The sequence below is a fragment of the Megalops cyprinoides genome, chromosome 11 (genome assembly GCF_013368585.1).
Source record: "Megalops cyprinoides isolate fMegCyp1 chromosome 11, fMegCyp1.pri, whole genome shotgun sequence".
NCBI lineage: Eukaryota > Metazoa > Chordata > Actinopteri > Elopiformes > Megalopidae > Megalops > Megalops cyprinoides.
Genome location: NC_050593.1, coordinates 16,859,650 through 16,885,075, shown reverse-complemented (window position 1 = coordinate 16,885,075; position 25,426 = coordinate 16,859,650). Strand labels below are relative to the sequence as shown.

Below are 25,426 nucleotides of genomic sequence, written 5' to 3'. Positions count from 1 at the left end.
CAATGTGACAGTGTGGCAAAGTTGTCAGAGTAGGTGTGAACCAAAATCAATGATCACAATTTGTTTTATTTTTCCAAGGCATTCCAGGCAAACTCATACTTCCTCATGGAAGAAAAAAAAACGCATCAGACTCAAGTCTGCACAGAAATGCCACCACACAAACAAAATAAGGCACATTTCAACACATGGTGTACGCAGTGAAGGCGTAATTTCTTTTTAATAACAATGAATCTCTGGAAACACTGTACCATATGCATTCTCTCCCAGCCTCTGAATAAACATCCTTATTCATGCCTTTCTACTTTCATAACAATATTACCATGCAGACCCTCAATTAGCCAAGCACAGATCAATCACCTAACACTATCATACTACATGGAATAGTGGATTTAACTTGAGGGAAATCAGAATCTTGTGGGTCTGACTGTTCAACAGGCAAGAAACTACAGAATATTAGACTGAGGTACTTAAGTCAAGGTCCAGAGCACATTTGAAGGTACTCTACAACCTTATGTTCCAGGATATCAGGCTTCATGAGATCTACTCCACAACATTAGAAACAGCATGTGCACATCCAGTGTTCAGGATTCTGTTGTCCAGAATTTAGTCACCTTTGTTGTAATGTTGAAATTCCCAGAAAGGTGATTGAAAGAGTTAGGACTGGATTTATTACATTTGTTCTGTCGTTTCATTTATTAGATGTCATTGAATGAATAGTACAGACAGGAAACGTAGACACCAAAAACACAGATGATCATGATGCTCACTTCTGGGCTGCTTCTTCTAACTTGGGCTCTAAAAAGAGAAAGTCAAAGTAATAATTACAACCCACTGTATGACACAGAGTGTATAATTATTTCATTAAATACACCATACAAAACCATCAAAATGTTTTTTATTTATTTATGAAGGTTTGATCTATCAACTAATATCGCTGAGATTTGATGGATTAAATATATTAACAAATATGAAAATACACAGTCAAGAGCTATGGAGTTGACCTGACAGTCAACTCACCTGGGAAGTTGAACTCTGGGAATTTGGTGAGGTCACCGCCACCATAAAGCCGCTGCAGTTTGGTCATCTCCTCTGACAGGTTTTTCTGGTACTCAGGACCTGCATCGACCAGACCACCTGTGGCTCTGAGAGGAGGAAGAGAAGGGCATTGGACAATTAGGGAATATATGCGTGAGGATAAGGAACTACAATAGGTAACATGAACACGAAGGGGAGAAACCACATGGAAAAGTCCACACAGCACTAACTCAATACTGCAGAGCACTGATCAGAGATCAGCGGAAGAAGGCAGAAATGAACCCACTGCAATCAGGAATTGTGAATAACAGCAAAAAAGCAAGCTTCAGTCTCTAAAATACTGCTCTGCAATGCCAAAATATACTAGGCCAGGACAGTTCTTGGAACAAAATGAAGAGGATATATATCACTAGAATAAATCAGACTGCAGAAAGAGGGAAGGAGTGGTGGCCATGAAACTCACTTGCTCTTGGAGGAATACTCGCGGATCATATCCAAAAAGAGTTTCTGTATTGGGTCCAGTTGAGCTGAGAGCCAGAAAAGTACTATTAATATGCATTCATTCAGTGGGTTTGAATCCATGCACCCGAGTGCATTTTACATGCATGTTGACAAATAAACAAAATTACACCAGTGACAAAACCCTCATGCACAAAAACTGCACCTGTGAGAAGATACAGTAGGTATTTATGGGACACGAGAAGACAGGTTGCAAGGAAAACACCACATTGCAGTGAATACCTGTGGTAGTATACGCATTCAATATAGTACTCAAAATAAGTTGTTTGGCTCATGGCAATAGTGAATGCTTTTGTACATTTCAACATCATACAGTAGTTGTTCAAATAACATTGGCGGTTAGGGTGAAACAATCTTCCCTTAGGGTCTCTGCATTCTAAAGGACAGTAGAGTGAAAATGAAAAAAAAAAAGTTCAGTGCACTGAACACAAATTAAACAGTCCAAAAATTCAAGGATTATCATACACCATCGTATTCAAGAGGAATCCCCAACACGCTAAACTGAGAGCATATGACAGAGAAGAAAAAAAATTTCACTTAGGCTATTACAAACCAAAGACCCCTCTACAGATCTCCTTGGGGGTGAGATGATACCCAGAGGAAAATACCCACTCCAGTCTTCCCTGTAACCTTAAGTTTAACACAGACAAAATTATAACATTATTATAGTATCAATAATTATAGTTATAATGAATAATTCTTATGTCATTATAAACATTATAATAACAGAAGAATTACGATTAAAACATGATCCAGCCTGCAGTATGATGTCACTTTCAGGGTCAATGGCCATCTCAGGCCTCTTCAGATATAGTGGTACAGGGTCTGAGGGTGGGGGGCAGGGAAAGAGGAGGAGAAACAGCAGAGAGGAACAGAAAAAAAGGCCATTGGGGAATCACGTCAAAGTCTCCCTACTGAAGGAGGACCATGTCAATGCAAAAAAGATCAGAGGAAAACTGGAAATCAGACAAATGACCCTTGAACCTGCATTGCTTAGAGAGGAGAGGATATGGAGATATCTACAGAGCAGTGTTAGTGTAAAGGAAGGAAGCAGGCAGTCAGATGCAAATTACAGTGCAAGGTAAGAGCAGGCATGACGGTGATCATGCTACCGTTCAGAAGAATGCCATGCAAGCCTGCATTACTTGGTCACACAACACGACTGAATGACCTAAAATGAAAATCCAACAGTAGGTTTCAAAGCACCCCAAGTTGTGATTGCGTAATTTGAGTCAACGTGGCTGAGCTGATGCTTCACTGTTAATAGCCTTAGAGCTACAGCAAATGTGTTATGCAAAAATAATGTGAAGCTATGGAGGAAGCTAAAGAAATTAATGCATTTTTTGATTTAGTTCAAAGTCTTTAACGCTCAATGGCGTATGATGCGAGATGAAAATATAACCATGTGTGGGCTACAGGGTCCACAAAGGAAAGGGTAATGTTGTGTGTAAGGGGTGTTTGTGTTGCCCACAGATGGCATGTGATGTGGGATGAAAATATCACCATCTGTGGGCTACAGGGTCCACAAAGGAAAGAATATGGTTAAAAGGATGTGTCGTGTACCCTCAGGAAACTCCACTGCTTCAGCTGGGGCCTGCAGCTCCTCTCCTGCAGCTTCTGCCACTGCAGGGGCCTGGTCTGTCAGCTCCTCAGAACTTACGGCAACTACAGGTTCTGCAGCAACGGCTTCAGGGGCAACTTCCTGGGCAACTGCTGCTTCAGCAACTTCTACAACAGCTTCGGGGACAGCTTCTGTAGCAGGTGCTGCAACTTCTGGGGCAACAACTTCTGGAGCAGCTTCAGCTGCAACTGCAGCTTCTGGGGCAGCTTCAGCTGCAACTGCAACTTCTGGGGCAGCTTCAGCTGCAACTGCAGCTTCTGGGGCAGCTTCAGCTGCAACTGCAGCTTCTGGGGCAGCTTCTATAACTTCTGGGGCAGCTTCAGCTGCTGCTTCTGGGGCAGCTTCAGCTGCTGCTTCTGGGGCAGCCTCCTTAACCTCTGGGGCAGCTTCTGGTACGACACCTGCAACTTCTGGGGTGACAGCAGGAGCAGTTTCAGCTGCAACAACAGCTTCAGCAACAGGCACAGCAGCTTCAGCAACAGGAGCAGCCGTTTCGGTGACTGGAGCAGAAGTATCAGCAACAGGGGCCTCTGCTGTGGATGAGGCTTCAGCAGCAGCGGCCACAACGACAGGCTCTGCAGCGGCCTGTTCAGAGACAGGCGCAGCAGTCTCGGTGACGGCAGCTCCAGCGTCTGCTATAGCAGCTGCAGCAGGGGCAGCAGGCTCGGCAGCTGCTTTAGCATCCGACTCCTTCTTGGGAATATCCGCATATGTTCGGCGCTGCAGGAACTGAGCTATATCAAAGGAAGTTTTGCCCTTGGCATTTTCTATTGTGGAGGGGGCAAGCAGATGAGATTCATTAGTTTAACCACATAGTTCTTATACTCATTTATTGAGCCAGCTTGGTTTGTTCCCATAGCAACCACCCTAATCGCACACAACTCAAACGGTGGCTCTTATTCAAGCTTGCATCAATACGTGAAGATATACCTCGGTAGGACAATAGCAATATCTTCATTTCAACATACTGCTTTAGTAAAATAGCAGGGATGAAAGAGGTTTCCCACCACTACACAGGAGTTATGTGCCAATCTGAGCAATTACACTTTTACAGCTGACCTCCATTATTATCCATTAAAACACCTTATTTGGATTCATACCTTTTCAGTAACAAAGTCTTTTAAAATGATAAATCAGGATTAGCATCAGTATACGTTTACAAGCCTCATGAACATCGCAGCCCTACCAAAACAGCCTGGGATGTTGACATGGGTTAGGTCTTTGGTTTTCATTTTGATGGAACCCAACTGCAGAGAACATACAAGAATTCTACAGAGGCCTAATGGAGATGCTCTTTATCATAATCCTTGTTTCAACTGGCTAAATTCAGCTAAAAAGTAATGAGTCAATATGGCTGACTACACTACGAACCTACAGTAGCCTCCTTCTTTATTCATGCCTCTAACTTAGAAAGGAACAAAAACATGCTATAAAAGAAAAAAAAATACATATGACATAACAGAAATATACAGACACAACAAACCATACAAAGTATGCTAATAAAAAAGTTTTTTTTCTTAATATTCTTCCAATTTATAAACTTTAAAACTGAAGGACAAGTCAAATCATTACTAAGAATCTTAAACTGCCAGTTATGAAACAGAAAATATTATATTCATAAAACTGAAAAAGGCATCTACAACAGTTCAAATCAAAAATGTTCCCAACCATGATAATTTTTCTATATAAGCCATGGTTCTTCATTCTCACAGTGCCAGAGACTACAGTCTGCAACGGTAACATCAGGAATCACCACTAGTCTGTTCTTTCCTCTAAAATTTTCTAAAGTAGTCCTTGATTGAAGTCAGTTCTTAAGGAATAAGTTTTCAGTTCTACTCCACAGAACTTTAAGTACTCTCCTCCTCTATGATTTGAATTCTATTTGTTGGTCGTCTTCAATCTTGCTCTGTGTATTTTGTTATCATTCAGGTTCTCTCTCCGATGTTATTCTCTACATCTTCTTTATTCTATCAAACTCGTAGTGCTCGTAGGATGCACTTATAGATCTAAGGTCACTGCTTGATTCACTGTTTTCAGTGTAATGGGGCTGAAGGGTAGGCTTTGTGTGGTGACATACATTTAGTGTGCTGTTTTAATCAATGCAATGTTTTAATCAATGCAATGCTGTTTTAATCCTGCAAAGGGCCCACAGCCATGCTAGCTGAGACATGCAAAGATTAGGCATACTGGATTCCATTTCATCTTGCAAATTTCAACTGAAGCCCAATAATAACTTATTCACCCGTTTCCATGGACATAGTATCTTCTGGAGGAGCTATAAGGGCTTGTATTCTTCCTTGTATTGACTGGAGCAACTCAGAGCACCTATATTCTGGCCATGAATATAGGTGCTGGGGGGTGTAAAAGGCAACAATTCAAGTCTACTTTTTCCCTCTTTTACCAGATGTTTTTTTCTATTTTCACAATATAAACAATGACGGAGATCAAATGAAAAAAATGAGGATGTGTTCTTACTTTCCATCCGAAAACCTTCAAAAATGTACAAATAACAGACTGGCAACAAAAAAATGAGGTGGCACATTCCTTGTTCAATAGTCACATTGAATATTATCAAAAGTATTTTCAACCTTAGTAAAACTGATGTGAATTGTAAAGTTTCTGTTCTTTTCCAATATTTGTTTTAAGATGATTGCATCTAAAGCATTATTCTATCCCTTTCCACAATCTGCTTGTTCCCCTTGGATATGTACAAGGTCTGTGATCTGTGAAAAATCAGCTTAAATAACTTCACTAACAGAGAAAAGGGCAATTACTCTGAAGTCTTTGCAGTTTATATGCAGTTAATGAAATCATTCAAATCCATTTTTCATCGAGTCTCTTGGGAAAACTCTTCTGTAGAAAACTTCTCTCAAGATCTTCCTGAAAACTTAGTGCAGAAGTTGACTAGGAATTCTCTTATCACTCTTGCGCTTGTATTCTTCACCTTGATCACTCATGTACCTATGTCCAGGTCAGTATCTTCTTTGTTTCCTTTTTTACCTGTATTGATTTGTTCACTTCCATATCAGATGAAGCCTGAGATAATTTTAACAATTTCAGTTTGCCTCAGTACTAGACTGTTTCAGACTCCAGACTAGTAGGAACAGATCACACCTGTCTCTTCTTGCTCATTTTCACATGGAATGCTACCATTGAGATGGAAAGAAAGTAAACTGAATTCCTTTGAGCAGCGGTAGCTTGTCACTCACTATTCAACATGGTCAGCAAAGCTAATTTTTAAATGCAAGAAGAGGACACAGTGGATCCCGCCCTCCAAAAAAAAAAAAAAAAAACAGCAATACAAAGACAGTATTTAAATGTGGCAATAAGACATTTTACTTGGTCCATTTAATCTGAAAAGTAAACCCATAGTGCTTGTTCCACTATTTGTACGTCTTACATCTATCTATAATCTATCAAATTGCTTTCAGTAAACAAACACTTCAAGCTACTCAAAGTTATAAATCTTATTCTTTTCATAACACAGTACATAAACATTTGCAAAAATAGCGCTGCCACTCAGAATATTGATATGAATGCCAACGTACAGATTTTCCCATATTACAGTAGACAAATGAATGCTACACAAGGCTTCATATATTCTTGGCCCTGCAGCTTATCATTTTAGCATCTGAACATGTTGTGCTACCTCATTAGCTGTGTACTAATTTAAGTATCCAAAGCTGAAAATGGTTATGGAATAACAATTGGAATGAAACAGACTTGAAAAGACACCATCTACAGAGATAGTCCTGAAAAAAAGCTTTGTAATAAATATCACCAATATTTAGATGAACCAAAGACAAATTGTCCTAAAACTTACGTAGGGTTGTCTTTCTGGCGGGTCTCTCTGGCTCTACAGATTTGGTGCAAAGGGCAGCAGCAGGAGCTCTTCTCAAAGAGCTCCAGCTCTCCAGCTGCAAGCACTGGACAGTGACAAGTAATAACAAATGAAAAGAAATGAAGTACCATTATCCTTGATTTGTGAAGGTGGAGAATATCAATCAATGCACCGCATGTGCTTCCAGTCAGCGACCCACCCCATACATGCCATGTTGCTGTCTGCATGCATAGAGGTCATCTGGTGTCCCTCACATACAACTAAGAGGCAAGGAAACTCACAATTCGTGCACTTTCAAATTCACCTCATTTTTCAAACTAAAATGACTGACAGTGCAAATAACATTGACAGCTTGAACACCAAAATTCCAAATCAACCATAATTAGAATGACTACCCACGTTGGAGTAAAGTGGTCAATTACAGTCTAGTTTAAATGCATTGTATAATTTAAATGTAGATAATGTGTCTAGCCACTCGTAAGGCTTCAAAAATGTTGTTATCTGGATATTTATTTATTGGGGTGTGGTCATATTTAGCGACTCAATAATATTTGAGCTGAATGTCATTCCTATTAAGACCACATGTCATTCAAAGCTTACTTCGCCACTTTGTTTTGGTACCGTTCACGTTGTTAGCTCATTGAACAAAATACTTGCTGGCCAGCTAACAAGTAAAACTCGCAGATGTAGAATACATTCCAAATGCCTCTGTTAAGCCCACCACACATGAGAATTGGCTGAAAATGACATTCTGTTACCTTGAGAGAGCAAACTCGTCCTATCCGCAGAAAGGAGGCCGCCATGTTTGCGCACTTAATATGGTCCCTGCGGAAAGGGAAACGCTCATTCAGTATTCGTTGTGCAGGTCCCTGCTGAGCTCAGAAAGGGTGCGCTCTTTTTTTGGGTGAATAGACTGCTGGAATAATCGAGTATTTCAGATAATTAGCAACGTACAGGGATACAGGAAATGCCACACATATAAAATATAAATATCAAATGTAGAGTAGCTTATGTTAATAACACTACATGTGTTAAAATTATCATTAAAAAGCTAGCAATGACATTTTATTGCATTTTGGTCTCTTGAATGAATTGACAATGTCTAAAAACAACGCAATAAAACAAACAAAAACGCCAGAGTTAACAAGCTTTTTACAACCCTGTGTTCTGATTTCTCTCTAATATTAGAACTGCAATTTATGTAAACTGCAACTTCATCAGCTGATATGGTACAATTAATTTTATTCTACTTTCACAGTGTCAGGTCATCCACCAAAATACACTTGCTGGTTAAATGAAGCATTTAAAACAATCCACTGGCGACGCATATGCCGACCACCTGTTACAAATCCCTTCTTTCCAGTTTCGAACTCAGGGACAACTTGACATTGCCTTAAGTACTTTGACAGTTCCAGCTACCACTAGTTAGTTGAGATTCTGTTGCGCTGTGACAAAGAAAGGATCCACACAGGGAGAAATCACGTTCGTCTTAAAAATCAGCAACAAGGCTTAGCAATGAGTACGAATGTAGCTAATTCATATTAAGGCAAAAAGTAGGGTAAAACGGGTAAAAAGTCACCAAGGTTGGAGGCGTGCACTGCTTCACCCAGGCGTCAATTCCGAACCGGGTTGTATAACCGCAACCCTCACCCGTTGCTGCAGCACAGTCCGTCCCTCAGTGGTCGCACAGAATTGGAACCCGATACACTCGCGGTTTTACTGCGCACGCTGTCGTGCGTCTATAGGGTGTCGCCGTTGCAGGCTTCCGGAAATAATCTAGTTTTACATTTTCTGATATGTATAATTCTAACTGTATAGTATTAAATATTGTAAGAATTTGTTTAGATTTGCGTTGCTGAGATCACCGATGTTCTACCACCTTTTATTCTGCCTTACTCAACAAAAAAAAAAAAACGTGATGACGAGTGTGAGGTACTACATTAGTTGCTGCAAAACTACTTCTGGTAATGCTCCTGGCACAAAATTATTTACATATGCAGTTCTGTGTTCCACAGTGATACGCCTGGCTGTAAGCCTGGTGCTGTGCAGAAAATGGAAGTAGTAATAGAGTTGTAGATTTCACAAACAGCATTTTTCCCTGGAAGGTTCATAGGGGCATCATTGCTGACGACATGGACATGAGTCAACCAATGAATCAATTCCTGTAGCACAGCCACAATCACATAAAAATGTGAAAAGGCACATTATGACAATGACAAGAAGAAAGCAAAAATAATTAGACCCATTTCAAAAAAATGAGGAAAGAAGAAAGCATTGCAATGGGAATATATTCTGAATGCCAGAGGCTGGTCACATATATCATATCATATCATATCATATCATAATTTTGAATTTTTGTCAGAATTCCTCCTTGAAATAAAATCTCCACAGAATATGATGGTTGTTATTAAAGTACAACTTTATTTGTAGGAAAGAACAAAAGTGACTATAAATCTGTACAGTTTGTATAAAATAAGACATTAAAAAGCAATAAAAGCTCAGTGTTCTCCGGTGACGTTCCTGTACTGGTGCAATTTCACATTCTCTGACAGCGCCCCTGGATTGACAGTGTGTCCGGCACCTCCATTGCCCTGAGCTGCTACCTTCTGTGCGGAGGAATTTAGCCTGTTACAGAAAAAGACACTTTCAAAGGTAAAAATAAAACAAAATTCTCTATAATGTGTTCACTTGTTTCATCAAAGTGACTGAGACGAGGGATTGAGACACTATCTTTTGTATGTCAGTCTCAGTCCAGACACCAGATCAGTCTGTGTCTTGGTCTATGTTGTGCTGGCCAGTTAACTGCACACAATGAAGCAATGAGGTGAAGTGACTTACTAAGCCGACTACATGATAATATGTATGCAATATCAATGAACAAATGTACCACGGACAATAACCTCCAAACCTTTATTTCTTCTTCCCACCCATGGTCAAATTCTCACTTTTCTTCTTCTGCACCTGAAATATAAATTGAAAGAGAAAAGTCAGATGCATATTTTTCCCTGATGGTGTGACAACCATTCTGGGTCATACCAACACACACACACACACACACACACACACAATCCCCTCACCTCGTTCATTGCGTCGTCGATCTGCTTGAGCTCCTCATACCTGTCCCGGGACTCCCTCAAGGGCTGCACCATCACCTCCTCAATCTGGGGGAATAACTGCAGGAGGGTCACAGAGAGATTAAACACATCATCATTCACAATCACAGAATAGATCAGGGGCAATGCACAACACATCATTATTCTCAACATCAGCGTCAGCCATTTTTTTAAAACTTTGGGCTTACTCTGATTCAATTACCATTTTGTTGTGTCCCTTTGATTTGGGATCTCTCTTTCTCGCTCAGATTAATCTCTTCAGATTAAGAGATAATTTCCACCTATTTCTCATCATTAAAATGTAAAAGAAACATGGTGAAACCCAAAACCCAAAAACACCACTAATCAAGAGATCAGAATATAATCACCACTATTCATTCACCCAAGTTGTGACTTACTTGACAGCTACAATATACCGGAGACTAACACGGATTTCTTGTTTTCTTTTTTCTAGGGCAAAACCAGACATGTTTTTGAAGATGTCTGATTATTTTGTAGAGCTTCAAGTGTCTTATTTTTGGCCTGATGATTTTCAAGGGAACTCCTGAAGGGTGACTCTCTTGATGGCCTAACACATAATTGGTATTTATTTTTATTACACCCTCTCTGAGAGTGTAGCAATGCCCTCACCTTCATGACAGTCTCGAACATGGGAATGAGGACAAATTTGATGAACCCGATCTGGGCTGTGGGCTTGGTGACCTTTTCCCGGTCCATGAAGGGGGCGATGGGGAGGCCTTCTGACTTCTCCCTGTCACTCTGGGTTACAGCAATGAGCAACAGCTCAATATTTACACAAGTAATAAACTTTAATAATTAATATTTAGTAGATATAAATTTCCATTCAATGCCAGTATGTCTGTTGGAATTTTCTGATAATTCTCCACCTGAATCATAATTTGAAACCTATTAAAATGGCAGTATGGCTATATACTTGTGTCAAATTAAAGGAGGATGTTTTCTGTCATACCATGAAATAACCTTTTAATAAACACCACATTTACAGTATTTAGCAGGTCTAAAACTGAATACAGTTTTTCTTGTCCCAAAGTCAATAATACAAACAAGATTCATTGAGAAGTTCTTGATAAGGACGCAGAGACTCTTAAAAGATCACAAAGAAGGGCAACATGATTGGTTATGAAGAGGAACACAAGGAAGTCTCTTTAGCCTCAGCGAAGGAAACTCATGGTGGATTTGATTAAGGTTTTCACATTTTAAAAAGGCATCCATTGAGAAAGAGGTAAAGCTAAATAAGAAGTATGCAGACCCATAAATACGTTATGGCGCTGGAGAGGAAGAGCTGTGCAGCAGAAGATGTAGAGAAGAAAGGGGCAGTGCTCTCACCTGCATAAAGTATTCCTCCAGCAGACAGTCCACCCAGGGCTCAGCCACCTCCATGGGCCGCACCTCATTGGAGATGTCACAGCACTTGATCAGCACCATCTTCAGCTGAGGGAGAGAACTGCACAGTCAGAGGAGTGTAGTCCCAGCCAGACACACAAGGCAACACAATTAGTGTCATAGTAATACAGTGGCTTCAGAAAGTATTCGGACCCCTTCACTTTTTGCACACTTTGTTGTGTTATGGACTTAATCCATCATGTATTAAATGTATTCTTTTGGCCATCAATCTACACACAATAATCCATAACAACAAAGCTAAAACATCTTTTAGAAAATTTTGCAAATTTTATTTATAGACTTGAAGACTTTAGATTAAGTCTATAACATAACAAAGCGTGGAAAAAGTGAAGGGGTCAGAACATTTTCTGAAGCTACTTTAGCAATGCAGTCTGAGAAATGCAGAGGCATGCAGCCAGAGTGTTAAGGTGCTGCCAGTATACGCAGCTACAGTGTGTGTAGGTGAAAGAAAGAAGTGTGCACTCACACAGGTGACATGCTCCTCATTGGTAAAGTCAAAGCTGTCCACCTTCTGCTTGAAGGAGTCCAGGATCTCACCATGTCGGGCCATGTCTGTGGCCAGTATAAGTGTTATTGTTCCCTGGGACAAAAAGGCCATAGGACAAATTAATTCACCATGGAATCAATTATGTAAATGCGGATTAATGAAGTCATTGTGCAGCTAAAATTATCTGGCTTGGTATCACAATAGATGCCAATTCAATCAGAATCAAGTGAGTGAATTAATCAAGCAGACACATACACACAAACACACAAACACACACACACACACACACACACACACACACACACACACACACACACACACACACACAGGTGCTTGTATACACACTCAAAAGCACACATATGAGCAGACACATGCCAGAGTGACCACTGAAAGCCACCTGACGTATTTGTTTGAAGGCCTCTGGGTCAAAGTTGGAGAAGATGTTGCAGTCAGGCTGGGAGAAGATCTGGAAGGCCACGGCACAGTGATGGTTCTCCAGAGGAGAGATGTCATTGTAGCGCACTGCCAGCTCTGTCCTAGCATTGATCTGGTACCTGAGAGGGAAGGGAGAGTAAGAGGATGAGAGAACTGGGCGAGCGGAAAAAATGTGACGATGAAAGGGGGAAGGAACAGAGGAAGAAGTGTGAAAATGGGGGAGAAGTAATGAATGAGTATGGATAGAGTGGACAGGAAAGGAAGAGATCAGAGACAAAGAATTGGCAGAGAGGGAGAGCACGGGGAGATGAAAGAAAGAGGATGAGAGGAGTGAAAAATGAAGGATAGCAAGGGGGGAGGACAGAGCTCACACGAAGGTGAACAAGAGAACAATGTCAGGAAAGATGAGGGAGAAAGACAGAGGAGGCAGCCTCTGTCTGCTTTTTACACAAGCCATCGAGATGAACTTCGACAACGGCAGCATTTCTTACGTGTTGTTGTAACCAGGGTGATCGAGATCGTGGCACACCGCAGCGGTCATCAGGATCAGAATGTCCACCTGTGTGAACTTCTCCTGTGGGGGATTGGGTGAGCGTGTAATGATCACTCTCCCCTGCCTCACAACAGGCAGCGTTCTCACCAACCACACTGTTCTATCACACACAACACTTTCACCAAGCATCACCACTTTCACTGTCACACATACTATTACTTCAATATTCTCTATCATACAATTATCAAACCCTTATACATAGAAGACCGTTAAACTGGCTCACACACTACATTTTTAAAAATTTTATATTGTCACCAAGCACACCATTAATCAGTCTCAAATAATGTACAAATAAATACATTCACATCAAATACAATTTAATGCTCTCAGACATGACGCTATTTAACTCTGGCACAAAACACTGTTAATTTCTCTCATACATAACATCATTTAACAGTAATACACAGTTCATAAATATCAGAATAAACTGTAATCGCATGGCTAAACTGCGTTTTGATTCATTCTGAAAACTGAAAATGACTTTGAGGAGCATTTGAAAAAAAAATTGGATCTGTGCAGCAATTGGGCCATCCTACTGAGACAGTACATCCAGACTGTCAGGCCATCTGGGACCCAACAAGGACACAGCGTCAACAGTGTACTCAACATTGCATATCTGTGGTTGCACATGTGTGCCTAGTTGCCTGCATATGTCCGGCTGACCACATATCTGTTTCCTTTATGCATTTGCAAGAGACAGAAACCACTATTATTGCGCGCCAAGCTTCCCTTGTGAGTGGGAAAGAAAATCTATGACTGGCACTTAATCAGTCAGAGGAAGAAGCACACCTGAGACTAGTGACTCAGCCAGATATAGAACTGATGACTGCTAATAAATCACATTTGCATGGGTATCCAAGATAATTTGACACAGTAGGAAAACAAGTGTCTTCCTCTTCTTCCTCCACTTTTGTCCCTCCTGTGCTCTCTCTTCATGCCTCTAAGGCAAAGAACATCTGAGTGGATTTCATGAATACATATTTAAATCTTTCGGACTTAAAGTCCTGGCCAATATACAGTCTTCACAGTGCTACTGTTCTCAGTTTGCCTTTTTGTTTCCTAGCTGTTGCATCTAGAAACATCGGTGGCACACCACTGTGATTACCAGCATTACTACAGCATGTAATATCTATGCAGGCTGCAGTAAGACAGACATAAGGAATATATTAAGCTGGAAGCCACTCTGGATAAATGCTAAATGAATGTAATGTAATATGATGCAATGTAATGTAATATATTACCTATGAGCTACAGTAAGAGAGACATGGGGGAGAGGTAACCTCGAAACAGCGATAAGAGAGACATGAGTGAGATATTACCTGTAGATTGCAGAGGTATATCATGCTGTACATCATCTGTGTGACGCAGAAGCAGTGACGGAAGTTATGGAAGGGATTGTTCCTGTAGTTGTCATGGATGCAGAGCTGGGAGGCGGACAGGAGACTTACGTTACTCTGTTTGGCCGAGGTGCCAGGGACACAGAGAAAGCTTCAGGTGGTCTAGTGCTCTTACCAGCCACCTTTTTAAGGTGATGGGGTTGATGTTGAAGTCCTTGACCAGGCCCAGGTCATGATACATGTGCTCCAGGCAGCTCAGCATCTGAGATAGCGCAACATTGTGAGGTCACTTCCTGTAATTTCCTCCCATGATTGGCTCTCTGTGAGCTTCAGCCGGTGCTAACAGTCAAATGTTATGTGTCAAAATGCTCTGGCCATAGTTTATAATACTATTTACAGTATTTCAGAATACATGTGACACTGAAGGCATTGCATCAATAGTAATGATTAAAATGTATAACAGAATGTGGAGGGTTGCTTACTTGATAGTACTTTTCATAATGTATCCCTCTATGTCTATGGTATAATAGAATACTACTGAATTTTTAAACACATGTATGTCTATGGTATGATTATGTATGACATCTCAATGCACCATGTCTACTGAGTCCCTGCAGTATATTGGAATTGTATTATTTTGCTGAATGTCTACAGTTTAATTATGCATAATACCCTTTGCTGTGAACCTACAGTGTACTATTGATCCATGTATTTCTCTAACCACCTTTTCCATAGCGTTGACAAGACAGCAAGATTTCTTGCTTTAAAATGATTTTCAATTAGTCTTTTTTGTCTACATTAACATGAATGTCTGTGAGATGGGGTGGATTCCTGTCACCTCACCTCATTATGCTCCCACTGCCAGACATCGAAGACTGGCTTTCTCAGAGCCTCCACCGTCTCCTGGGACAGATGGTACTACGCGTATACACGCAGGGGTACAGACAAACACAGAAAAACAGCGCCCCCACACAGCGAGAGACAGGAAGTGAGAATGGAAGAGGAAAGAGAGAGAGAGAGAGAGAGAGAGAGAGAGAAAGGGAAAGAGAGAGAGACAAAAGCTTGTGTGAAATCAGTGCCTTACCTCATTGGACTCCCAGAGCCAGACATCGAAGGCCGGCTTTCTGAGTGCGTCTATGGTCTGCTGCGAGAGCATGTACTGCAGGTGACAGAGCTCCTAGTTAGCTCTGTCTTTGCTCTCTGTCTGCCATGCCTACAGGCCTGCTTTTGGGAACATTCATCATATCTACACACCTGGCTGTGGGGATGATACTCAGACCTACACACCTGGCTAAGAACATATTCCTTATACCTACACACTTGGCTGTGCACACTCCCGTTACACCTGCACACTTTGTCGTAGGTTTGTCCCTCATACCGACCCACATATACAAATGGACAGAACTGCCTGTGTGTACATCTATCAAAGGCGAATACCTGGCCTCCTGAACTTCAGCACACTTACACAGCTTGCATATGGATGTACCCTCCCTGACCATTCAAAAGGAGGACAGTCTGGAACTCAACCCTGGAACCAACAGCTCTTACTGTACATGCAAATAGAAGAGCAGCCCTGCAGAGCCCCACTTTAGAACCAGTTCTGGAGACACATCACATTTTATAATCCATATACTGGCAATCGGACACACTTACTAGTGTGATATATTAAATATTTCACAAATAATTCATAAATATTTCTCTTTTTTTCATTTTGAGGTATGATTCTTTTGAAAGTACAGTGAGGCACAGTCCATGTGGAGTTATTTAACTGAAGTGGACGGAGTGGATTAACAGTAAATACACTTTATGTTTCTCCATTCATCTCATCAATCTCCATCATATTCACTAAAAGTACTGGAATAAAGCAAAATTGCTAAATGCAAAAAGTCTGTAATCCTACCTTGGGGTAAGAAGGCACATCTCGACGGGGTGTCAACTTCCTGCTCTCATCTAGGAAACTACTGCATTGAGGGAGAAATCAATTGATAAGTCAAAGAATGTGAGAAGGAATGAGAGGAAAACAGGTGATACACCTGTATTAATATTTTGCTATATTACAAAAATGTCCTTTTTGCACAGTGTTGTATCAAGAAATCCTGTTCTTGTATTTAGTTGGTTCCCTGCTTGGCTTATATACAGAAGGAATAAAATGTATTCTACAGGTGTCGTGCGTCATGAGTCTGATATCTCACTTTGACACTATCCCTTGATGCACTGTGTCCATGATATGTGCACAGCGTGGGTTAACAATTCTCTTGCCTTCACACAAAAGTTTTCATAAAAGTTAGATATTCCAGTCACATCATTACATATACAGCAGAACACATATTTCTTACAAAATGCAAAGCCAGCCAGGAATATAAGGAAGGTAAATGCAATCTGTGCTTTATGAACCATTCATGTAGAGTTGTTTTATAACCTGATGTGTACAGATGTGAGTACAGAAATACAGCCTACAGCACTGGCTCTGTTTAAAACTACTTTGTGAAACTCCACTGTTGAAGTCTGACATCTTAGAGTTACAGAGGATGATGCTTTCCAGTGCCCATTGCACTGATTTAATGTCCAGCTTGAAATCCTTAATACACCCTTACAAATAGAAGGAGCCAGAAACATATTGTGCCGTCAGCAATGGGGTAAAAAAAAAGTGGAATCAGCAAATAGTTAGCCCTACAGTGTTAAGCCACAGGCATTTTTTTCATGGAAATACATCTTACACATTGCAACTAAACTGACAAGGGGTTTTGAGAAAGGGAGAGAGAGGGAAAAGAGGCTGAAGTAGGGCTCAAAGAAACCGACCTGTTGTTCCTAGAGGCCATCTCTTCACGGAGCTTCTTAATGTCACTGCGGCACTTCTCAATCTCCACCACCTTCAGCCCCTCCACTGCAGAGAAACAGAGAGAGGGACAGCGAAAGAGAGGGATGAGGGCTGGAGCTAGCTGACCCTGAGAAGAAGGAAAACATAGATCTATATTACTGATTGAAACAGAGAAGACAGAGAGCAACAAAGGTAGCCAGGGAGACAAAGGTAACAGCAGTTGCAGAGGGCCAGTTAGACGAGCAGAGCATGTCAGACTGAGAAAGCGAGCAATTAAACAGGTGAACTGCAGACAGGTAACCAGGAAGCAGGGAGGTGGATGGAATTGAGTTTCACTGCAGTAGGAGGGCTTTCGGCATTTCTTCACAGCATACACATTTTCTGCGTTCATATCAACGCTCACATGTGCTATTTTAGGGTCATCAAATTGATCATGATCCAAATTTGTCACAGTTTGATGGACACTGGCATCTTTCCTCCACTGGCACCCTCTGCCCTTTCATTCCCTGTTCATACAAGGTCACAACAAGGATGGGCTGGGATGGGGAGACCAAGGTTGGAATGTGTCTCCACGGAGACAGACATTAGGATGGGTTTCAATGAAGACTGATGTAAGGACGTTAGTAAATAATTGTTCAACCGAAGTAATTGTTCATTTACAGGAAACAGGAAACACGATAAGTTAATATGACGCAATATGTTTGTGTCAATACACCATAAACTTGCTAGTGGCCCTCGGCTTTTAATAGTCACAATCAATTAGGTTCTCACTTCAGAGTTATTGATCTTCTTATTCTGACACGCACCCAACAGCATGCCTGCTCTACAAAAAGTGTGCAACTGTCAATACACCATAAGCTTGCTAGTGGCCCTCGGCTTTTAATAGTCACAATCAATTAGGTTCTCACTTCAGAGTTATTGATCTTCTTATTCTGACACGCACCCAACAGCATGCCTGCTCTACAAAAAGTGTGCAACTGAAATACAATATATTATTTCATGTGTTTAAATGGCTGTTTTAATTTGAATTGTTTAGTCACTGACACAGACAGGGGATTGCTTACATTCTACTCTCTTCTCCAGCATGGCCAATCGGTTTGTCACCTCAGTCTTCAGTTCATTTATTTTGAAAGCCCTGCAAAATGCGCACAGACAAAAGACAATTATCTGCTGGTCATCACATTAATGAACTGGAAAGCCAAATAATGACAACAAAAGACATAAATGAAGGAGGACAGGCGAAACATCTTCGGCACACGTACCTGGAGAACTGCTCTGCCACCTGAGACAGGACATTCTGAAAGAGCTCCTCTTTATCTGTAAGTATAAACCACATTGATCAACACAACCTATTGTGTGCACATGCAAATGCACATTATTTGTGTGATAGTGAAGATATGGCAGGTGTCACTTGACTGGTGTCACTGTGTCATCTTCTGATGAACTCAGAATGCACAACCACCTCTCTCTCTCTCTCTCTCTCTCTCACATACACACACACACACACACACACACATTCATGCAAGGACACACACACTGGCATTTCGAGACCCTGAGTCCCTCTCATTAACTCAGTTTCTTTGTGGTAGAGTTTACATCGGTCTCCAGAGAGAGGCCCCATTTCTGAAAAGGTCTCATGGGGTGACATGCATTTAAAAATAATACAATAATTTACTAGTAGATTGCAGTTATATGGTGTCTGTTGAGGATCTTAAAGTGCTTTACAGTGGGGGTGGGGATAGGTGGAGGTGGACTCATAGCATTTTCACATCATTCCTCAAACATTGTGCCAATGTAATATTGCTGCTATGAAACTCCCAGAACATTACACACGTTTTGGCCCATTTACACCTCCAGAACTTAATGGATCCAGAGGACGTCTGTCAAACACTATGTTATTCTCTGAACTAGATACTTCAACCCCCCCCCCCTCACCCCCACCCCCACCCCGATCTAATTAAAACACAAAGAAAGTGACAGAACATCTTACAACAGAGATCAGGAATGAGTTTACATAGGATTTTCTGTATTTTTACTGTACTATATTTTTTCTCTACCTTTTATGCACCAGCCAACCCTTTAGACACATGACTGCCACAAATGTAGTGCTGCAGGCAAAAAATAGAACTGTCAGTGCTCTTTGCAGGGACTCACCAGCCAGCTGTCCACCGGTGACGGGTACGACACGGTATGGTGACCTTCAAAACAAGAACACACAAACATACAGTGAACAACTGTAGCTCACACTGCTATGCTGGAATACAACCCCCCCCCCCAAAAAAAAAAAAAACAAAAAACTTTTTACTTTTCTTTTTAACTTCCATTGCTGTTTACCTCATAGAAAGACATAATGTAATGCCTTTTCAATATGGTTGGGATCATAAATTTCATATCGGAGGGACTTTTTCCAAGTATAAATAAAAGTGCTTTGTCTCACAGATATCTTTCTACATTGAACTTCTATTTCCAAAATGAAATTCAGGCTAGATCTTCTTCAATAAACTGTATTAAAACTCTCTCTTTAATTCAATCTGTGAATAGTTTGGTTGGAAGCACCAGATATGACCAGTGCCACCCCCTATGTGAGGGAACAACAGAAATTTGAAATACATGTCTACCGCTCAGAGTTGTGTGGCATGGTGGGGTCGATTGACACCATGGCCCCCGTCCCGTCCAACAGGGTGATGGTGGTGTTCCTGTCAGATAGACAGATAGACACATCAGATGCCAGCATGATGTGCACACAGAACCTAATCCATCTGTTCAGTCAGACGATTACGTTGCGAAAAGATCAGCGTTGTCACCCACCCAGGATCCTCATCACAACACTACTGATTAATACAAACCATAACGCTTTCAACACCACCAAAGCAAATGTTCAGCACTTCTAACATCTCACTGGTGACTGAAGACCATTTCTCCTACCTGGGAAGTCCCAGAGCCAAGCAGAACAACTCCTTGATGTCACATGGGCTGCAGAACCGACTAAACACAACCTGCACAGGGTGAACAGAGACAGGTGATGTTGTTCAGTCCATGAGGTCCCTATGCATTTGCTTGTGGATTCAGGTGGGCCTGACTGACAGACAGCAAGGTGTGCATAAGTGTACAAATGAATACACAATACAAATTAAACACATTAGGTCTCAGGAAGTGGGCATGATCTGTAATATGCAGGAAGTAAGTCTTAATTGCATTCTGTAAACACACTAACAGCTGGGATAAAGTAGAGGGCTGGTATTTAAGCACTTGTCCACAGCCATTTTCTGGAATAAGACTTAGTAAGGCCATCCTTCTGTCATGGTTCTGTTTTTCTGAATACAAAGCTCTGAAAAAAAAACAGGCCAAGTGCCTTTCTTAGATTTGACAGGGAAGGATTATTTTTGTTATATCAGACCATAAAGACTGATGGCAGTCTTTGACAAAGGGTTCAAATGTCTGGTGCTGACATGAAGAAAGGCAGACTAATGATTACAGGAGATAGGGACAGAAAGGTAGAGAGATGGAGAGATGGAGGGAGGGAGGGAGGGAGGGAGGGTGAACCGTGGAATGACTAAGAGCACTCGAATGCCTGGAAATGGCAGCTCCACACAGGTGTGAAGGACAGCTGGCTACTTTCTGGGTAACACAAGGCCATCACAAAGGGGATGTTTGCAGTTAATTGTATAACTTATGTTCAATGGTAGCTAACTCTAAAATAAAAAATTTTGACATCACTCATCTCTCCGTCCCCCTCAAAAATAAAAGAATGGTCTAAACAATAATACTTCAATGCTAATTCTGTGCTTTGGTTGCAGCAGAGTTGTAACATGTTATTACTGTGGCATGACTATATGATAGTTATACACACACACACACATCTACAGGTAAAGTAAAGTAAAGAAAGTAATTGGGAATAACCCCCATTATCCCCGAGCCACTCTACCTCTCTTTGAGGAAATGTAAGTGTGCTGTAACTCCTCTTCATGGTCATTATGTGGACACATTGATGTACACGCGCATGTAGTAATATAATAACATTCAAATACTACTCTCCTGCTTTTCAAAGGATATGATTCTCTCCAAGGTATTAGTGTGTGCAAAATACTAACAAATTTGCATTATGTGAAATCATGGGAAAAAGAAGATACAGACTACCCTAAACAAAAGAGCACCATTTCTTTGCAACAAAAAAATGCACAAATCTTTTCAAAAAAATTTACAATAGATCAAAGTCTCACCCCCTCATTAATTTAAGCTTTCTCTCTCATAAGGTGCACCTTATTATAACAAGCCTCGAAAGCACAAAACCTGGGATCCAAATAATTACACCTTGTAAATTTAAACATTGCCCATTATACAATTATTATATTTATGTACATTTATGTTCACAATTTCCAGAATCTTTTACTCTGGTAAAAACAAAACCATAATTAATGAGTTTCATACTGAGTTTCCATACTGTCTCAGAAGGGGAAATTTAAAGGAAAAAAAAGAGTGTGGGTGGGGGTGGAAAAAAAGAGTGGTAGAGAGAGAGAGAGAGTAGGAGAGCAGGAGAGCAAAAGAGTAAAAGGAACGAGAGTGAAGGGTACCAAAAGAGCACTCACTGCAACCTCACCTGGCCAATGAACATGAATGAACTGATCAATATCTGATACAGAGGAGAGAAGGCCACAGGGAGGCCACTGTACAAATGTTGGCAACATGGATTGATGTACTTGTAAGTCCTTCCACCCGAAAGCCTGACGGTACTGTATCATATTCAGAGATTTTAACAAATGCATATAAGCAAAGAAAAAAATGTGCTTACTTGTTTTTCTTACCCCATGACCACCTGCTTCATATAACTATAATATGTGTTACAATACATTTATTATCCTGCAAGGACCCATTTTACACCTTTAAACCTAACTGTGCTATGAATAAAGTGCAGCTAGGGAGTATTATAAAATATACCATTTTCATATCCTGAAGCCCTTGACTTTCATATTACAGCTCATCCCTCCAGAATTTTACACTGTTCTGAGATGAAGAATCAAGACTGAGATTCCTATTGACAAAACTTTAATTCTAACTCAACACTCGAGTGCATACAGTGATATGGAACCCTAGGGCATCTTGTGAATCAGATTTTAATGATGAATCTTTGCACATATAAAACTGTGTGTGGATGTGCATGTGGGCATACTGTGCCCTCAATGTTTATTCATTCAACTCAGTGTTTTAGAGCTTAAAATACAATATTTGTGAAAAATCTGACCTTGTTCTGTGACATGCTATTATATTTTAAAAATTAAATAATTATAGACCATGCACTTTTTTTCTTTTAAAACATTTCTTGTTATTTAGCCAGGGGCATGAATAATTATGGAGTGTTATCATGCATGAGTGCAAGTGTACGATGACCGTATATAAGGAACTGAGAATCTGTTCTTGAGTGAGCACTTATTGTCTCTCCAAAGGCCAGTCCTATTCTTCCTCCCACCTGACCTTAAGTCCCAATAGCAGGTGGCTAAGACCGTTTTTCGGTATTGCAACAATTTAGAGGCAAAGTGTATATCCACACTCTCTCCAAACCCCCATACAATCGAATTCATAATTCCAGATCATATTTATCCTCGCTCAGCTGTTAAATAATCCACATGAAAAATTTCTTTCTTGCACTGAGCTAGCATAACTTTTATCATTGCTTGTATGGAACTGACGTTACAGTAAAAAGACCGGCTGAACAGCCTTACTGCTGTAATGGGCTGGAAGGTGCAAATAATAAGGGTTGGGACAGAAACAATTAAAATTTAAACCGCCAATATGGACTGTGTACTTAGTAGTGTAGCCTCATTCTTTAATGTAGCCCAGTTCTTTACAGATGAATATTAAAAGTGACCTTCTTTGATTTAAACACAAATATCAGGTTGTGTTTCCCTTTGACTTCATCCCCAAATGAGAAATTCGGTTAAACCAATCATTTTTATTCACAAGCACGACTTTACTAAGAATCCCTGTAGGTTCATGTGACAGCCGGGATGCTTCTAAATTCCAAAATGGTCCAGTGATTCCGGACATGCACATGATACAGCTTGCTGTATGGAGCACACAACACAAGTAGACATTCACGCGATTACGCACGTTTATCTAACACACTTAAATATGACAATAGTAATGAATGATGCATACGCACATTTCCACACGTACAAACAGCAAATACACACTACTCGCTTGGAGCGCCACATTCAGAACAATTACAACTACAATTAATAAAGATGAATCATTTCGGACGCAGCATTTGATTTTAGTGTTACATAACCGTCAGATGCCTTAAACTATTTGGTCTTTTCTCTGTTTTATTTTTTGCTAAATCACACCAATAATTTCGTCGAACAAAATACAGTGATAACAAATGGCAAACAATTAATTTCTTTGGAATATAGGACTACATTTTAATTTCTTTTAAAATAGCACTAACAAACACTGTATAGATCATAATAATGCAAAGAGTGGTCACACAAATTACCTTCTGGACTCTGCCATCGACGTCGAGGTAAATCACTCGGTACGCCGAGGACGCAGACCCCATCTCTTCTTGTAGCGCAGTGCAGAGTACCCCGCGAACGCTGCTTGGGTACCAGGAATTAAGTTAGCTTCAAACCAGCATTTCCTTTTCACAGTCACCTTTCTTTCAAACAGTTCAACCCCCGCTCGCTCGCTCGCTCGCTCTCTCTCTCCATCTGTATCCGACAGAGCGAGAGCACTGAAGCAGGTAGGAGAAAAGAATGGGGAAAAAAAATCTTAAGTGTCTCCTCATCACCATAGTTACCCGGGTACCTGATGTCATTGGAGTTGCCTATACAATCCCATCTCTCCTGTCAATTTTGTAGGTCGCATACAGCGCATATGTAACTTTGGCAGTACACTGGAATACAACCAACACGCTGGATAGCGAATTGGAAATGCACACGCATCTAGAAAGCATTATGCAGATTGCACCGAGACTAAATAAGAGACAAATTTATTTGGCAAATTTGCTTTTTAAATAACTTTTGGCATGCACATCCTCGTTTTATTTTTATGCAACCCTTTAAAGATAAACGCGTTTAAAGTCAGCAATACAGAAAAATAATGAAATTCCAGTAGCTGATGACCCCAGACCACTTAAAACGTTTGAACGTGTATGTGAAGGTCTACTGTGTTGCGTAAAACCGGAAGTAGATGTTTTTCGACGAGAGCTCTGCAATCTGCTGTTAACGACCCTAGATGGTCATTTTGCTGTCTCTGGATATCCCAGTTTTATCGCTGGGAACCTCCAGGGAAACCCAAACTGTCTGGGGCATAGACAGGCGGGGCATATGCAATGGTGGTACCCACACTGTCATCATGTTAAATGGGAATCCCTGACCTGGGTATTGACAACTGTTGGCAAGGAAGCTCATCTCACTGTGACAACTTCTACCATCATGCTAATTCCGATTCGATCCTCTGCATGCAGTGAATGCCAATTTTTCCACACAAGTCCTTGTCCTTCAAACAAGCGCTTCTCCACTTATGTCATCTGAGCAGCTTGCAGGGACCTGGCAAATTGCAGAGTGCCTGAGAGCAATGAGATGAAGAAAGCTTGTCTGGCCCTCTTGGACAATAACTCCCCATGCAGCTGAAGACAGCTGAGCTGTGAGCGACTGAAAAGGGGTTCCCAGCACGTCAGCTATCCCCTTGAGGTGAGGTACTGCCCTCGCTTGACCAATGAGTGTGCAGATCTTATTTCCAGATTAACAGGGGATGAGTGGACTGTGTGCCTGGCCCACATACTGGCAGGATGGAGCTGTATGAACTGGGATGAGCAGTGTCCAGTCTCTGGAGTGCTCTAGGTTCCTTGGCTCCCTGGATTGAAGCACCCAACCCCCCACCCCCTGGATGGAGGAGCCCTCGTGGGGCTGTCGTCTGTGGAGATGGTACCCAGTCATATGTCTCTGAGGTAGAGCCCACTATCACACCAAGTTAACTCCAGACAGAAAGAGGCAAATTGAACGTATGATTCTGGAGTGGACAGTTAGTATGGGATTCAGGTGCAACATGGAGGGTTAAATAGGTGAGCGGCACCTGTTTAAAATAAATTGTGCCTCATACTAGTAATCACTGGAGTTTCTATAGCACAGGGGGGATATGGTTTTCAGCAGATCCTAGCTAAATTCCAAGCATTTTTTTTTTGCTTGGAGCTTCAATCAAATCTAGGTTGCAGCAGTCCAGGGTACTTGCTGCACATAAACAATAC

At 41.0% G+C, this 25,426-nt stretch overlaps 2 protein-coding genes across 3 annotated transcripts; both read right to left on the bottom strand.

The window, feature by feature from the left end:
- Window positions 1-169: 169 nt before the first annotated feature.
- On the bottom strand, window positions 170-8,723 carry LOC118785748 (ATP synthase-coupling factor 6, mitochondrial-like). 2 transcript variants are annotated; one of them, XM_036540659.1, is made up of 6 exons: window positions 8,667-8,723; window positions 7,775-7,841; window positions 6,999-7,101; window positions 1,499-1,562; window positions 1,018-1,142; window positions 170-795 (listed from the first exon to the last, which is right to left on the bottom strand). In XM_036540659.1, exons 2-6 carry the CDS (start codon window positions 7,817-7,819, stop codon window positions 764-766), a joined length of 369 nt encoding a protein of 122 aa, XP_036396552.1. In that variant the 5' UTR covers window positions 7,820-7,841; window positions 8,667-8,723; the 3' UTR covers window positions 170-763. The 2 variants fall into 2 exon arrangements, with proteins under 2 accessions (XP_036396552.1, XP_036396551.1); XM_036540658.1 differs by having other exon boundaries at window positions 8,596-8,700.
- Window positions 8,724-9,568: 845 nt separating this feature from the next.
- On the bottom strand, window positions 9,569-23,737 carry LOC118785870 (high affinity cGMP-specific 3',5'-cyclic phosphodiesterase 9A-like). The gene is made up of 19 exons (XM_036540815.1): window positions 23,675-23,737; window positions 20,110-20,180; window positions 19,803-19,880; window positions 19,339-19,382; window positions 18,447-18,501; window positions 18,249-18,319; window positions 17,166-17,250; window positions 16,267-16,327; window positions 15,451-15,525; window positions 14,542-14,628; window positions 14,349-14,453; window positions 12,968-13,050; window positions 12,439-12,595; window positions 12,021-12,134; window positions 11,477-11,581; window positions 10,760-10,888; window positions 10,094-10,189; window positions 9,925-9,977; window positions 9,569-9,641 (listed from the first exon to the last, which is right to left on the bottom strand). The coding sequence occupies exons 1-18, from the start codon at window positions 23,735-23,737 to the stop codon at window positions 9,927-9,929; spliced, it is 1,530 nt and encodes a 509-aa protein (XP_036396708.1). The 3' UTR covers window positions 9,569-9,641; window positions 9,925-9,926.
- Between the last annotated feature and the right edge of the window lie 1,689 nt (window positions 23,738-25,426).

Coding starts and splice junctions, on each gene's coding strand:
- LOC118785748 (XM_036540659.1), bottom strand. CDS start 7,819: ATGGCGGCCTCCTTTCTGCGGATAGGACGAGTTTGCTCTCTCAAG. Junction 1,563..6,998: donor CGCCAGAAAGACAACCCTAC/GTAAGTTTTAGG, acceptor TCTGGCTCTCAG/CTCAACTGGACCCAATACAG. Junction 1,143..1,498: donor GAGTATTCCTCCAAGAGCAA/GTGAGTTTCATG, acceptor TCCTCCTCTCAG/AGCCACAGGTGGTCTGGTCG.
- LOC118785870 (XM_036540815.1), bottom strand. CDS start 23,737: ATGGGGTCTGCGTCCTCGGCGTACCGAGTGATTTACCTCGACGTCGAT. Junction 15,526..16,266: donor ATGTGCCTTCTTACCCCAAG/GTAGGATTACAG, acceptor TGTCACCTGCAG/TACATGCTCTCGCAGCAGAC. Junction 14,454..14,541: donor TCACCTTAAAAAGGTGGCTG/GTAAGAGCACTA, acceptor TCCGCCTCCCAG/CTCTGCATCCATGACAACTA.